General features: G+C 36.3%; 1 protein-coding gene across 2 annotated transcripts; it reads left to right on the plus strand.

The window, feature by feature from the left end:
* The first annotated feature begins 9,696 nt into the window (after positions 1-9,696).
* Positions 9,697-13,966, plus strand: LOC132179368 (VAN3-binding protein). 2 transcript variants are annotated; one of them, XM_059592081.2, is made up of 7 exons: positions 9,697-10,069; positions 10,717-10,824; positions 11,736-12,174; positions 12,273-12,497; positions 12,721-12,770; positions 12,974-13,031; positions 13,182-13,966. In XM_059592081.2, the coding sequence occupies exons 1-7, from the start codon at positions 9,752-9,754 to the stop codon at positions 13,394-13,396; spliced, it is 1,413 nt and encodes a 470-aa protein (XP_059448064.1). In that variant the 5' UTR covers positions 9,697-9,751; the 3' UTR covers positions 13,397-13,966. The 2 variants fall into 2 exon arrangements, with proteins under 2 accessions (XP_059448064.1, XP_059448062.1); XM_059592079.2 differs by having other exon boundaries at positions 9,698-10,069; positions 10,714-10,824.
* The last annotated feature ends 1,029 nt before the right edge of the window (positions 13,967-14,995 follow it).

Raw genomic sequence — 14,995 nt, forward strand, 5'->3', positions numbered from 1 at the left:
GATCGACGGTCAATTAATCTTCTAGGGATTGATTGACACATAGAAGACATCAGTCGATGAATCCCTTAGGGGGCTAACTAATCATCAAAGGATCAATAGAGGTCTAATCTGTAAGTGGCACCATTTGGCAAGAGGCCATTACTATTCATCCAAAAAAAAATTTAACTCAAAACATTCTTCCTTTTAAAATCACATTAATTATTTTTTATTATTATTTAAATAAAAAAAATCAATAAAAAAAAAATAACTTTTTCATAACAAACATTTTTACTTTTTTTTAATAGCAATCAATTTCTGCTATGGTTCTTATCCAATAAACAATAACGGTCCAACCCTTGGTCCATCCCAACGCCCCCCGGCGCCGGGGGGGGGGGGGGGGGGGGGGGGGGGTGTGTGTGTGTGGAAGGGGGCTACTCTAGTGGATAACTGGTTTCAATGAATATGAGCAAGTCCTTAAGACCTCTAATTAATATATGGTATCAGCATCAAATATGCACCACTAGCTAGGCTAGGGTGTGTGACAAAAAGAGAATATTTAGGCTAGTTTTGTGGGTGTGGGACATAAATAAGGATAGGTTCCAAGTGCTAATAAGCCGAGGCCTGAGTGGTCAGTAGACAGCAGATGAGGAGGATGTGACTTGTTTTTGTGAGGAGTGAAAATAGGTTGATAGGTTCTCCAGAGGTACACGTAGTACTGTCTATCTGAGTCTTAATGATGAAAATGAGATCCTCCTGTCCTACCAAACCATGCACCCACCCTTTAATCCCTTCTTTATCACTCTCAATCTCTCTGTCTCCTCTTATTCATTACTATAATAAGAATAGTTTAGACTGTTTAGTGCACCATTTGTGTGGCTTTAGCCTTTGGTTGATGCCTCCCAAATCCCAATCATGGAAACCATCATCTTGCTATAAAAAGAGGTGACCCAAATACATGAATGAAACCTAGCATTTTTTGTGGAGGTGTACTCATCCAAGTGCCACGTAAGAGCAACAGGCCACCTCAGCCTAATTCAGTCTACATGGCTATTGAAGGAGAGTAAATGTGCTTACCAAAGTACATCACAAATTAATGGGATGGATTGGAATCATATCTGAGGAAGGAGGGATTAAATAGCTTACCCATAGAAAAGGAGAGGATTGAATAGGGGATTAAACCTCCCACCAACCCTCCATGGTCTTGGCTCTTGAGGTGATACATGAGCCACTTATAGTTGTTTCTGAGAATGCTATTTTTTTACTAACTATCTGTATGGAGGAGAATGACATTGTATTAATGTCCCTACTATTTTTTAAGATGATGAAACCAACATGACAATATGCACACGTCCGCATCCTTGCTTTCAATTAATCAACTTAACCCGTTTGTTACTTTCGGCTAAAACAAATGCCCATAAGATTTAGTTTTGCATGTCGTATGAGAAATTTGATCATCTTCAATTTATTTGAACTAGAAATGAGCCTGTTTCGATAATTTTGTCCTTATTTTTTAAGGAACTGGCTCTTCTCCAATCCTACCACCAAATACTATTGCCACTATCTCGATCCTAATTCCCTAAGCTCCGCTGATGGAGGCTTTACCACATAAATGATCAATTGTTGTAATATTTGAGATCATCTTGAAATACAAACCTTAATTAGGCCAAGGTTAGCCATGTTAATGCTTGAGCTTGGTTCACGAGTAATGCAAACACCACCACAATTAAGCGAGTTTCCGTCTCCATTCTTAAATCCGATCGCCGTCGCCGGTTTGATGGCAAAGTAAGGCACGCAACTCTAGCATACAAATGGATCTCTTAGGGAGGAGCTTTTCTGTCCGAGCGTAAATATTTTCATTGCAAAGTGACACACCTTATAATATTTGAGTTTAAAGAAGAGATATTTTAAAAGAAATTATGTAAAAATGGGGTAAAGAAAGTCTGAATATATAGATCATTGCGCTCCTTGGCTTCACATTATTTAAACATGTACTCTCCATATACGCATATGCTGATTTAGCTTACACGAAGCTCCATGAACTTCTTTTGAATCTGGACAGTTTTTTGTATTTTTATATACTTTAAATTGTTTGAAAACAGTACAACTGTTGGCATTTTGATGAACAAAAGTACAGACATTCTCCACTGATTCAAGCAGTCCCACTATCCACAAAGCCTCATGTATTTGACCACTGCATCTTCTCCACTTGAAAGACCAACGTACTATATATATATATATATATATATATATATATTATTGACTCAAGCTGAAGTTAATTATATCTAGAAAATAATAAAGCTTGTAGGGATAATATGTGAAATTGAAATAGCAAATTATTGGCGAAATGATCGTCTAAGACATTTCTATATATTTGTTAAATTATCAATTATCTTATAGGAAAAGAAGGATTTTAGGTTGCTTTTATTGATGTAGAGGATATATTTTATGTATTATTTGAAACTTGTTGTGGTGCGACAAAAACGTGAAAGTAATTTTGAGTATTTTGTGAGAATCTTGTGTTCTAGGTTGTTACATTCTCCGAGCATTCACATTCTCAAGAATATAATGCTTATGAATCTCGATTCCCAAGAATGTGATTATCCGCACGTTTGAAAAATTATTAGGAATTTGATAGGATTTTCGGGAATATGAGATTTTTATGTTTGGTTTACTACTTTTAGGCTTCTTATAGGAAATATTTATTGATTCCAAAAAATCTTTATTTCTTTATCAAACAGATCCATTTTTGCTTGTCATAACTTTTTAAGCTTATTAACGCAATTCTAAACAGATTCAGCTCGAACTCAAAATCTTAGTCACTGGCCATTTCAAAAACGTAAATCAATAAAAAAATAATATATTTTATCATTTAATTAATATTTTTATAATATTAAAACATCGCAATTCACAACTTAAAGTCCGACCGTATTTGATCAATCCTTTAAATTTATTATTTCTTTTTGAATTATAATTCCACATCACTTGTAAATTTCCAATAAAAATACATCTCAATTTCATATAACTTTTAGTGGCATTTATTCGAGAAAAATCATCCATCCTTCCCTTTTCTTTTTTTCTTTTTCAAAAATCATTAATGTAAAAGAAAGAGAAGATTAAAATTAAAAAAAAAAGAAAAAAGCCTGGTGTCTTAAAGCTTTTGGTCTGAGAAAAAGAGAGAGTTAATAAGAAACCGAAAGAGGGGGATGATGACGTAGCCAGGCACGCCTCCACGCGCACATGAGCAGAGAACCAGAGGTCCTTGCCCTTGGGTTCCGAGACCGAGCAGCAAAAACCGATTCTATCCACTGAGAGATCTTTCTCTGGCTGGAGCTTTGTCAGGACACCCCTATCTTTGTCGGCCTAAAACATGGCCAACATCTGAAGCCTTTGAGGTAGAATCAGTTTAACACGCTCTGTATACTTGCTGCATCCGAGTCACTGCCATCTTTTGTCTTACCTGGCGGCCATGTGGAGGCTGCTTCGTGGGCCACCCCACCTGACGTGGACATTTTCATGTTTGATTGGGAGATATGCTCCTGCTCCTTCTCTTATCCTCCAGTCCTACTCCTACATTTTTGTTTGGTCCAAGTGATTGAGATTAAATAATATTTAAATATTATTGCTATTTTTTTTTAAGCAAATAATTCAAAAGTTCAAAGTATAAACAAATACTCAATAGTCCATTCTTTTTCTTTTATATATATATATATTAAAAAAAAAAAATCTCTCTCAAAAAAACTATAAAAAGTATCCTACAACAAGCTCTCTACTACTTCCCTAAGCATTGAAATTGCTACCGTGCTTCTTAATGCACTGGAAAGAGCTTTCGTATAACTTTTTTATTCATATTTTAACAAAAATATTTATCTCTCATCTTTTTACCTTTCATTGTGAATTATGTTAGAATTTTGTAAAAAATGTGAGTATGGATAAGGAACTTGTTAAAGGCATGTTTGGTATGAAAAATTATTATTTTATTGCAAGGTTAGGACTTTCGGTGTGGAATATGCTTAATCTTAGAGTATGATTTGTAGTGACGTTAAGTTAAGATGTCCGAAATTGAAGATGAGCATTCAAGGTAAGTAAATCCTTTTGTAATTATTGAACGTTTTTATTATAGCATATGTTTATCAAACTAATTATTCCTTAAACACATTTTTTTAACGAATGATTATGTTATGCGCTTAATGTTTCCAATAAATGTTTATGGCATTGAGACATATTTTATTATTAAAGGAATTATGATAATTGAATATATATTATGGATCCTCATGTACGAATAGCGGGCATACGAGTATACATGCTTGGCCATATGGTCCAGAGATTTTTGTTTATTATTACTTGGCTTTTGATCCAATTGTTTTATAGGTGACCAGTACAACCATGCATGATTAAGTGATGGTCACATAGACGACATTCTTTGTGGTGTGGATCACCTTAGGTTAAATCTAGTAAGGTGACTAGGGATGACGGTATGTTTGCTTCATCGAGGCACCAATGTAGTACTACAGGTCCCTTAGGACAAAGCAAACCTTATCGAAAAAGGGCTAAGGGCTCGAATATGTCATATGCAAGAAAGTTATGGATTATGTAATAATTGTATATAAGATTCATACTAGCATGATTTTTGCATCAAAATAATATGTGAATTGTCCCTGAGAGGAGATCTATCTATAAAACAGGAAGGAGTAGTCAAAAGGTCGTCGGTCCGAAGTCTAGAGGCACTTCAATGCTCAAGTTAGTAAACCCTAGCTGAGAAAGAATAAAGCTAGTTAAGGAGGGATAAGATAGTCTCCCTAGGCATGGTAGTGATGGATATATGGTTAATTTGTGGGTTCTTTATTTATTTTATTTTTTAAGTAGTTTCGTTTTTTGGATACTTGAGGATATATACAAGCAGACATGTGAAGGAATATAACAGTTGGTTCAAATGTCGCCCTTATGTCTCCATCAATTTCACACATGCATCAGGACAATAATTTCAAAGGGATATAGCATAGAGAAGATGGATTAGGCCCAAAATTAAGTAGAATGATTAAGTCAACAATTCAAGATTTTGAATGAACTATAATCCTGACCCTATAATTTTACATTGGATTAATGTCAGATTTACGGGTCATATTAAAATTTATCAGCTTTTATGTTACATATTAGATTTGGATAGTGTTGAAACAATTGTACGTACAATACTATAGTATCAAAAATTGTGAATACTTGTCAAACATAGTTAACATATTGATATAATAATATCAATAATATCAGTGACTTCTTCATCAGTCAAGTGTCAAGCTCACTTAGAGAATTCTGAGCCAAAGTCTTCGGGGAAGGGTCGCCAGAGGTGTGACATGCAATTGACATGATGATGGGCTGCAGGTGTACCTTGTGATAAATCTCGTTGGACCACAACCCCAAAGATAAACATATATATATATATATATATAATATGGCGTGGCTTAATTAAGTTGGCACTGCTATGGTTAATGTCTCCATTAATTAAGGGGCTAGATTTGCATGGCTTGCACTCGATCCATGGCGGGGACCTTTTCTTGTTGTATCTGATCTCCCTTTTATTATATGAAAGCTATGTTTCAATCATGTTGAACATGGCTGCCTCATTTCAATCTTGTTTACATATCCTTTTCTCCAAATCATATAATAACTCATATCTAACTTCATCAACAACTTCTTTTTTTCTCTCTATTCAAATCAGAAAAAACCGAGAATAGAAAATTACAAAGAACAGTCTTTGCTATTCATTTGTACATAGGGGTCGTAATTTGTGTTTGTGTGTCGAGTTCGAATCGTGTTGAGACATGTATATAAACTATAATCCTCTAATTTTATATTCACTACAAAAAAATATATTTTTTGTCATGGACCGTTAGTCATGTGTTAAGGGTGTTAACACGTTACTAAATGTTAGTGACGTGTCAATGGTAACGTGTTTAACGAGTTAAAAAATTGATCGTAACTACTATAAATATAATAACGTGTCATATTTTGACACTTTACCATTTAGTAACATGTTAGTTTTCACACGTTATCAAAATAGTGGTAACGTGTTAAGTTTAACATGTTACAAAAAATTTGTAACGTGTCATCATTGACATATTACAAAATTTTTATAACGTATTAAACTTAACACGTCACCTTAAAGTGACGTGTGAAATTCACGTCACTAAATAGTGACGTGTCACAGTCAACCCGTCACCATTTGTGATAGATTTATTTATTTTTCCTCTCATTTTCTCTGGTCGTTATACTAGAAGAAAAGAGCTAGAGTGTACTACGCACAGGAGAAGAAAAGAGAAAGAGGGGGGGGGGAAAGAGAAAGGAGGAAGAAGAAGGGGGGAAGGGCTACACGCGTATGCGCATGCCCGAGGCCATTTAGTAATATGCCACATGTGGCACGTTACTAATTTTGTAACGAGCACATATGGCACGTTACTAATTTGGTAATGTACGACAATGGCACGACTATATCGTTGAATAGTAAGTCGAGTTATTGGTATTGCGATTGAGCGCATGCTAAGTCCCTGTTATTGTGATCGAGCGCAAGCGGTGGGGATAAAACTTTTGGTAACATGTTAAATTAACACGTTACAAAATTGTAATATGTCAAGTTAACATGTTACAATTTAGTAACATGTCAACTTGACACGTTATCAAAATTTTAACGTGTCAACTTGACACGTTAACAAATTATATGTGTCAAAATGACATGTTACTTTTTAATAACGTGTCAGTTGCACACGTTACAAAAAGATGACGTGTTAAATTGACATGTCATCTTTTGGTAACGTGGCAGTTTTAACACGTCACCAAACAGTAACGTGTGGGAATTGACACGTTATTAAGGATTTTAGTAACGTGTTAGAAACTAACACGTCACAATATGGTGACGTGGCAATAAGTAGTGAACAGTTGTCACGCCATTAAACGCCCATATTTTTATAAATTGACATGTCATCTTTTGGTAACATGGCAGTTTTAACACGTCACCAAACAGTTACATGTGGGAACTGACATGTTATTAAGGATTTTAATTTAGTAACGTGTTGGAAACTAACATGTCACAATATGGTGACGTGGCAATAAGTATTGAACAGTTGCCACGTCACTAAACGCCTATATTTTTATATTGATTAGATTCGCGTCTGATTCGTGGATCATGTCAAAAATTATTTATCAGATACATTGAATATGCAGACGTCCGTCCACGGCCATACATGTGGAAATTGTGGCTTCAAATAATTTGTCTCATCATTCACTCACTCATTCATTCATGGCTTACCTCCATCGCAGGTTCTTTCATGGCCATACCTTGAGATGGCCCGTCCTATTTAATGTTCCAAGTGGATGGATCCAGTTCGGACCCCTGCTTCGGCTCCGTGTAGGGTCCAACCCCTCCAAATGCCAGCTTTCTGGGTATTCCTTCCCCTTCAAGTTTTTGTCTTCATTTCTTTCTCCAAAGGAATAATAGACCTTCCACCTGTCTTTCTCCCTCTCAGATCTCTCTTATTTATTTTTTATTTTTTTTCAACTCTTGTGGTAGGCTTTGAATCAGTGTTCTAAATTTTGTTATATATATATATATATATATATATATATATATATATATATATTGAGTAATACTATATACTTCACTCTCATTTCGCCATCATTCTAGTGAATTTAGTTCATCAGCTCTTGAAAATTTAAGACTAATGGGTATTGTCACGTAGTCAAATGAGATAGGAGTAGGATGAAGATGTATGACCTATTTGGGTGTGCGTTGAGAGGTTTAAAAATGTATTTAATACTCAAAAAGTCCATTTAAAGAAAAAAAGTAATTATTTGGTAAAAAAAATTAAAAGCGTTTTTAGAAGTTCAAAAAGTCTAAAATTACCAAAAACACACCAAAAAGCGTCTTTTTAACTTAAATACTATATTTTCCAAACACAATATCAAACATATTCGTAATATGTAGCACATTCACATGAAGCTAGCCAACTTTGTAACAAAAATTAGCCAAAAAAATAGCCCCATTCGACTAGCTACTTTGACCTACCGTGCTAAGCAAATTTGCTTATTATTATAGCTTAACAATACATGAAAAAAAATTTTTTGATTCTCGCTCCTCTAAATAAAATAATGAAAGTGAATAATTACAATGTAAAGCTTAAGTGCTTTAAAAAAGTGAGTAGCAAGAATTAAAAAAAAAAAAATGCAATTAATTCTTCAGTTAAACATTATTGAGTCGAATGTAAATGCTCCGAATTATCCAAATATTCTTTACCCGCTACCAAACTCGTGCGTCTAAATCTTTCTATTTAACCTATTTTAGACTATATTTACATTTTAACATACGAATTCTTACATTGTTTTCAAAACTTTTCCAAGTTTGGTAAAAGAAAAACCATTGATTTGATTTGATTTTTTTTTTTTTTTTGGTTATATAATGAGATTTATAAACCTTTTTCGTTAATGTATCTCATTTCTTTGTTGATTATTATGTATAAGAATCTTTAATATTTAGTTTTCAAATATATAAGATGGTATGAATCTATTCTTGACCTTATATATATATATAAGCTAGAAAGGAATTATGAACTTATTCATCCCTTCCTTGACACGGAGTGAAGATCTTCAGAATCGTACGGAGTTTCTGAAAATAAAATCAAATTCTAACCGACGGATTTTATTTGTAGTACGTGGAAGGAAGTATTGAGTGGTATCAACTACCAACTATATATCAATGCACCCTCCATAAGGAATTACTTATTCCCTTTTATTTATGAGGGTCAACAACCCACTTGTAATTTTATAGTTTGTAAAATTCCAAATAAAGGGCTAGATGCAAATCTTTTAATTGGAAAACAAATGTTAATAATGGTTTCCCATATTTTAAATAATTTTTTTTATGTCAATTATTTTAAAAAATTAAAATAATAATTACAACACGTAAAATATTAAATAAGTATGAAAAGTAATATTAATTTTGCTCAAAAGTTTTGATGATTATGCACTCCAACTCTCCATTTGGTAATTCAAATCATCATTATATTCCCAATACAAAACCTTATCTGCATTATGTAATGGTGGCTCGGGCTTTAATTCCAGAAAGAACAAAGCGAAAGGAAACTGATAATTCTTTATAATTTAAAAGTCACATTACAATTGAAAAGATACTAAAAAAATACTAGAAGAACACTTAACATTTATATATATATATATATATATATGAATGAGTGTTTCCTAATACAGCTATTTTTTCACATAAAATTATATGAAAATTGCTTTATTTATTATTTTTTGGAGTGTTTTTTCCTCTTTAGTGAAAAAAAGGGTTATCTTAGTCCTAACAAAAATGAAATTTGCAGCGCAATTCTTAAGTCGTGGACCACACCAACCACTCACACCACGAAAAGTGTCACTCACGGACCACCCCCCCCACCCCCCACCCCCCACACACACAACAACATTTAAATTATCAAAAGGCACTAAGAATCTCATCCCGAAGCGCGTGTATGGAACTCTACAGCGCTTGTAATTTTTGTACGAGGAGTCAATAAAACACACAAACACGAGACCTAATATTGACCCATTTTTACTTTTAATTATTTTGATTTTCAATTATTTGTTTTTAATAATTAAATCCTAAAAGCCCTTAAATAGACTGACATTTCGGCCGCTTTTGTCTCACTCGCTTCTATAAAGCGCCAATCCTTACCTTCACCTCAAGAAATTCTCTTAACCTACGCACCCTTGTACACACACCACAGGCTCTCTCATGGACAAGGCTGTACCCGAGCCGTGGAGACCGGACCCGGTCCAGTCATCGATGTTCCGGCCGCCCGAGACCCCGCGGGAGCCCATGGAGTTTCTGTCCCGGTCATGGAGCGTGTCGGCTCTGGAGGTCTCGAAGGCTCTGGCCCCTCCACATATGGTGGCCTTGTCAAAGACCTCCAGTGGTGTTGTTAATGGCGGAGCTATAATGGAGGACTTGGCGGCGGAGTTGGAGGAGAATGCTACGGTTTCTGGGAACCCTTTTTCGTTTGCTTCTTCCGAGACCTCGCAGATGGTCATGGACAGGATCATGTCACAGTCGGTGAGTAGTGCTGTTGGTGTGTGGAAACGGAGAGGAGATGACCAGGGTCCAGGACCAACCTAGGGCGTGTGTGGACAAATATTGGGATTTTTGGGGTTTGTTGGGGTTGATCGAAACTTTGGTTTTAGCTGGCTTTTCTCTTTTTGTTTTTTGTTCTCTTTCACTTAAAGAGTTTATCTTACTCTGGCTTTTCCTTAAAAAAATTTGACTAGTTTTTCTTGTTTTGTTTTCTATTTGTTGTTTTTTCTGGTGTTTTGTTTCTGGGTTTTGATTCTTGTCTCCAACTCGGTAAAATTCATGAAAACTAGTTCCAAAAATTTTGGGTGGCTTTCTATTTCGCATATGTATCTCAAAATTTTGCTTCTCCCTGTGTGTGTGCAAACAAGAAATCTACACATGCTTTCCTTTTATTTGCCACCTTCGCCTATGCTGTTCTTGAATTTGTGTTGCTTCATCTTGTCAATTAAAATTTGGTAGACAAAAGCCAACATAGCTCTGATACATTTATGTTTTATTTCTTACTTCAATTGTCCATTTTTGGGTCCAACTCTCTCTCAAGCACAAAACCACAAGGATCCTTTTTTAATCACTTTCTTTAATTTATTTAGTCAAATACTAACACGCCACGGTCTCTGTCTTTGCAGCAGGAGGTATCCCCACGCACCTCAGGCAGGCTCTCACACAGCAGTGGCCCTCTCAACGGCTCCTTAACCGACAGCCCACCTGTTTCCCCCTCTGAAATGGACGACAACAAGGTTTCCCTCTCTCTCTCTCTCTCTTTCTCTCTCCGGCGACCACCCACACGGTCACCGGAATCTCTCTCTCTCTCACACGCACACCCACACATGGAGACACAAACATACATACAAATACAAGTCGTACTCGTACATGTTATGCTCTTTCTGTTGCTAAAAAGCACGAACAGTGGGGTTTCCTTTACAAAGCTGAGCAGTCGCAGAGGCAGAGCAAACATATCCCAGGCTTTCTCTGTAACCAACGTCCTTTAATCGCACCCAGAGAGAGACTCGACTTCTGGTTTCTCTCTCTTTAATGCAAAAGTTAATAATAGCACCGCACCCATGGAATTTCAATTCACGTACTGTTATTGCAAATTCAACAACCATAACTATGACCAAATTACCCATTAGTCCAAACACTTAAATCAATTTTGCCTTGGAAGAAGGAAAAGCTCCCCCCAAAGTGCATAAACTTGCAGAGAACAGGGTGGGTTTGTACTTGTGACTCCAATTTGTTCACATATTGCCCCCTTATTTACCTTGTAATTTACCTCAACTGCCACTGAATAATTGTTCCCCTCTGCTTCTTTGTACCCATTGAATGAATTTGTTTGGAGAGATATTAAATTAAATAGTAAGTACAGCGTGCATGTCACACCCAAATCTGTCCTCTTTACCCTTTTGTAACAAACACGCCTGGATGCCCCGGCCTTATATCTCGTCCCACTCCGGTGCATTGATGTCTCCTGGACCCCAAAAACGTATGAAGATTCTCTTATATTCCTTGAGAGTGATTAGAAGGTTAAATGTTGAGTTATTAAATTAAATATGATAATTAATTTTTTTAGAATTTGATTTATATGTATCTCAAAAAATTTAATTGAAATGCAATTTCTGTGTAACAAACAATATCTCATCTTCTAATGCAGTTTTGCCGCTCAAACAACCCACAAAACACCCAGTTTCGTACTTCAGCCACACCGGGCGGCGGCTTTGGCAGTACCGCCCAAACGGGCGGCGGGGGCAAGACCGTGGGGAGGTGGCTGAAGGACCGGAGGGAAAAGAAGAAAGAGGAGACGAGGGCCCTTAACGCCCAGCTCCATGCCGCTGTTTCCGTGGCCGGGGTGGCTTCTGCTGTGGCCGCGATTGCTGCTGCCACGGCCGCCTCTTCTGGGTCTCGCAAGGACGAGCAAATGGCCAAGACTGACATGGCGGTGGCATCCGCCGCGACATTGGTGGCCGCCCAATGCGTGGAGGCGGCAGAGGCGATGGGGGCCGAGCGCGAGCACCTAGCGGCGGTGGTGAGCTCCGCCGTCAATGTCAGGTCGGCTGGGGATATAATGACATTAACAGCCGCGGCGGCGACAGGTGATAATACTAAGTAAATTTCTGTTAATTCTATTGCAGGGGCAGTTTTGGAATAGAGTAGTAATTTTTAATTTGTTATTGACGAAATTGTCCCTCAGCTCTACGTGGGGCGGCCACGTTGAAGGCAAGGACATTGAAGGAAGTGTGGAACATAGCGGCCGTTATACCGGTGGAGAAAGGGATGGGGGTTAGTGGTAACGGCAGTAACGGTAGTTCCAACAGTAGTTACAGTGGTGAGCTTGTTCCTGAAGAGAATTTCCTGGGCATCTGTAGTAGGGAATTGCTTTCTAGAGGCTGTGAGCTCCTCAAGCGCACCCGCAAAGGTAATAATTTCTATTCACTTTCATATATATTATTTCAAATTATAAGCAGGCAGGTAATTTCTTTGTTTATCTGGGAAAATTATTGCTTTTTTACTGGAAGCAGAGTACTGTTACATATATCTTTACTAATAATCTAAGTTAAGTGTTGGAGATTATATATTTCTTTTTAGCTGTACAAATTTGGATATGCTCACAAATTTAGCTGTACAAATTGTTTATGCAGGTGATCTTCATTGGAAAATTGTCTCTGTTTACATAAACAGAACGAACCAGGTAGTCTTTCTATGCTAAAATATCCAATCACTTAATAATTTTTGAATCAATTAGACTTTTGGTTATGAGTGTGAAACGATGGGTAAAAAGGTTTCAGGGTGAAAGTTATGAAAGACTGAGCATGATGAAATAAATGGCTCTTTCTCTCTTTATTGTCTTGCTTCTTTGGAATCTTTTAATCTTTGAAACTTCTTTTTGTGCAGGTTATGTTGAAGATGAAGAGCAGGCATGTCGCTGGGACCATCACGAAAAAGAAAAAGAGTAAGGAATTGCTTTGTCTTTCTCTAATAATTTGAACAGAATTGGAGGTGGGTCTTCTTCTATTTGGGGATTTGTGAAAGCAATTGGGCACTAAAGGGAGAAAAAGATCAAAAGGATTCAACTTTAATTGCATCTCTTTTGAATTTACAGATGTGGTGTTGGAGGTGATTAAAGATATGCCAGCATGGCCCGGCCGCCACTTGCTGGAAGGGGGTGAGCACCGCCGATACTTTGGGTTGAAGACGGTGCTGCGCGGAGTGGTAGAATTCGAGTGCAGGAACCAGAGAGAATATGATATATGGACTCAAGGTGTCTCAAGGCTCATCTCCATTGCTGCTGAAAAGAATACCAAGCATAGAGTTTGAAATTGTGGCTCTTCACATGCTTGCTTGGAGGAAATTTTGGCCAATGGCAATGTTGGGACTAGGATTTATGGCCCTATGAACATAATAGGTATCATCTTAAAGCTTGGTGGGGGCTGGTGTTTTTTGGGTTCCTAATGTAAAAAGGAGAAATGAAAAAGATTAGTTATTATCCAGATGGGTCACTTTAGTGTTGGGGGGAATATTTATGGAGCTTTTCTTTTTGTTTCTGAATGGAAAAAGTAAAGTTGAATTAAAATCAAAGTAACACCATGTGATCCTAGTCTTTGTTGTTTGATTGTTGATATATAAAAGAAAAGAAAAGAAAAAGAAAAGCAGTATCTTGGACTGGGACAGTCAAAAAGAGAAGGAAGGAAGGGATCCAAGCTGATTTTTAGAAGAAGATAAGGACATGTGGGGGATTCTATGTGTTGTAGGTTTTTGGCTTGTTCCTTGATTGTTTTTGGCACTTTGTTTATAAGAGACTTTTAAGGATTCTGCTGTGCTGGAACCATGATTGTCTTCTTCTGTAATCTTCCACTTTATATAATAATTCTGATTGGATTAAGTGAATCAAGGTTTGTGACAATAATATTCTATTAGAATGACACCTGCACTGTCGGAGAATGTTTGATATTAAAAATATGTTTATGTTAAAGATCAGCACTTCCAAACCCAAACCTAGAGAATAGTATGTAATTAGATTCATTAATGGTGTCCCAAAAACGGACCATTAACGAGCCAAGCTTTTTTAAGGGTCGTACAAGACGGTAATAATAAATGGCAAAGGGGCACGGTGAGGGGGAATGAATGCAGACCACCAAAATCTCAAATCTCGACAACAATTCAATTCATTTAGATAAAGTATTTGGGGATAAAAATTGATTTCATTTTGATATTATTTTTTCAAACATACATAACAAAAAGCTTATTTCTCTCTAAATTTGCCTAAGAATTGGTTGTATTTAACTTTTAAGCTTCAGTATGAATGAATGTAGAAAGGGGCAGCAGCGGTGGAATAATTGGATGTGTAGGCCAATCAAACTGAGGGTAGGCCCACCAGCAAATGTGTGGTTTATTGAGGCCTCTTTGGTGCAACTAGGGCTTTCTCCTAACGGAGTTTAGGCCATCTTCTACAATAGTCAATAGCCTCACGTTTAATATTAAACCTTCAATATATTATATCATTAATATCTTCTTTTTTATTTATTTATTTGTAAGTATGAAGGAAATATATGATTAAGAATTAATCATGTATTTGAGTTGTTGCTCATGATAGATTTGGGTATAAAATTATTTTTATTATAATAGGGCCAGGACAAAGTTTTTTTTTTTTTTTTTTTATATATATATATATATATATATATATATATATATATATATATATTGGGGCCAAGCTTAATCATTTTTTTTTTCCAAATATATGGATTTTTCTATTTATATATTATTTTTAATTATTTTAGAAAATATGTCACCAACTTATGGGATGATAATACATCATTTGAGAACCAACTTTTTAAAAAACAATTTAAAAAGTATAACATTTCTCATTTTCAAGGCATAACGAATACCGACCCTCCCCTCCCCCGATAGGATGAATGT

This window comes from Corylus avellana, chromosome 4, assembly GCF_965113065.1.
Source record: "Corylus avellana chromosome 4, dhCorAvel1.hap1.2, whole genome shotgun sequence".
In the NCBI taxonomy this organism is placed as follows: domain Eukaryota; kingdom Viridiplantae; phylum Streptophyta; class Magnoliopsida; order Fagales; family Betulaceae; genus Corylus; species Corylus avellana.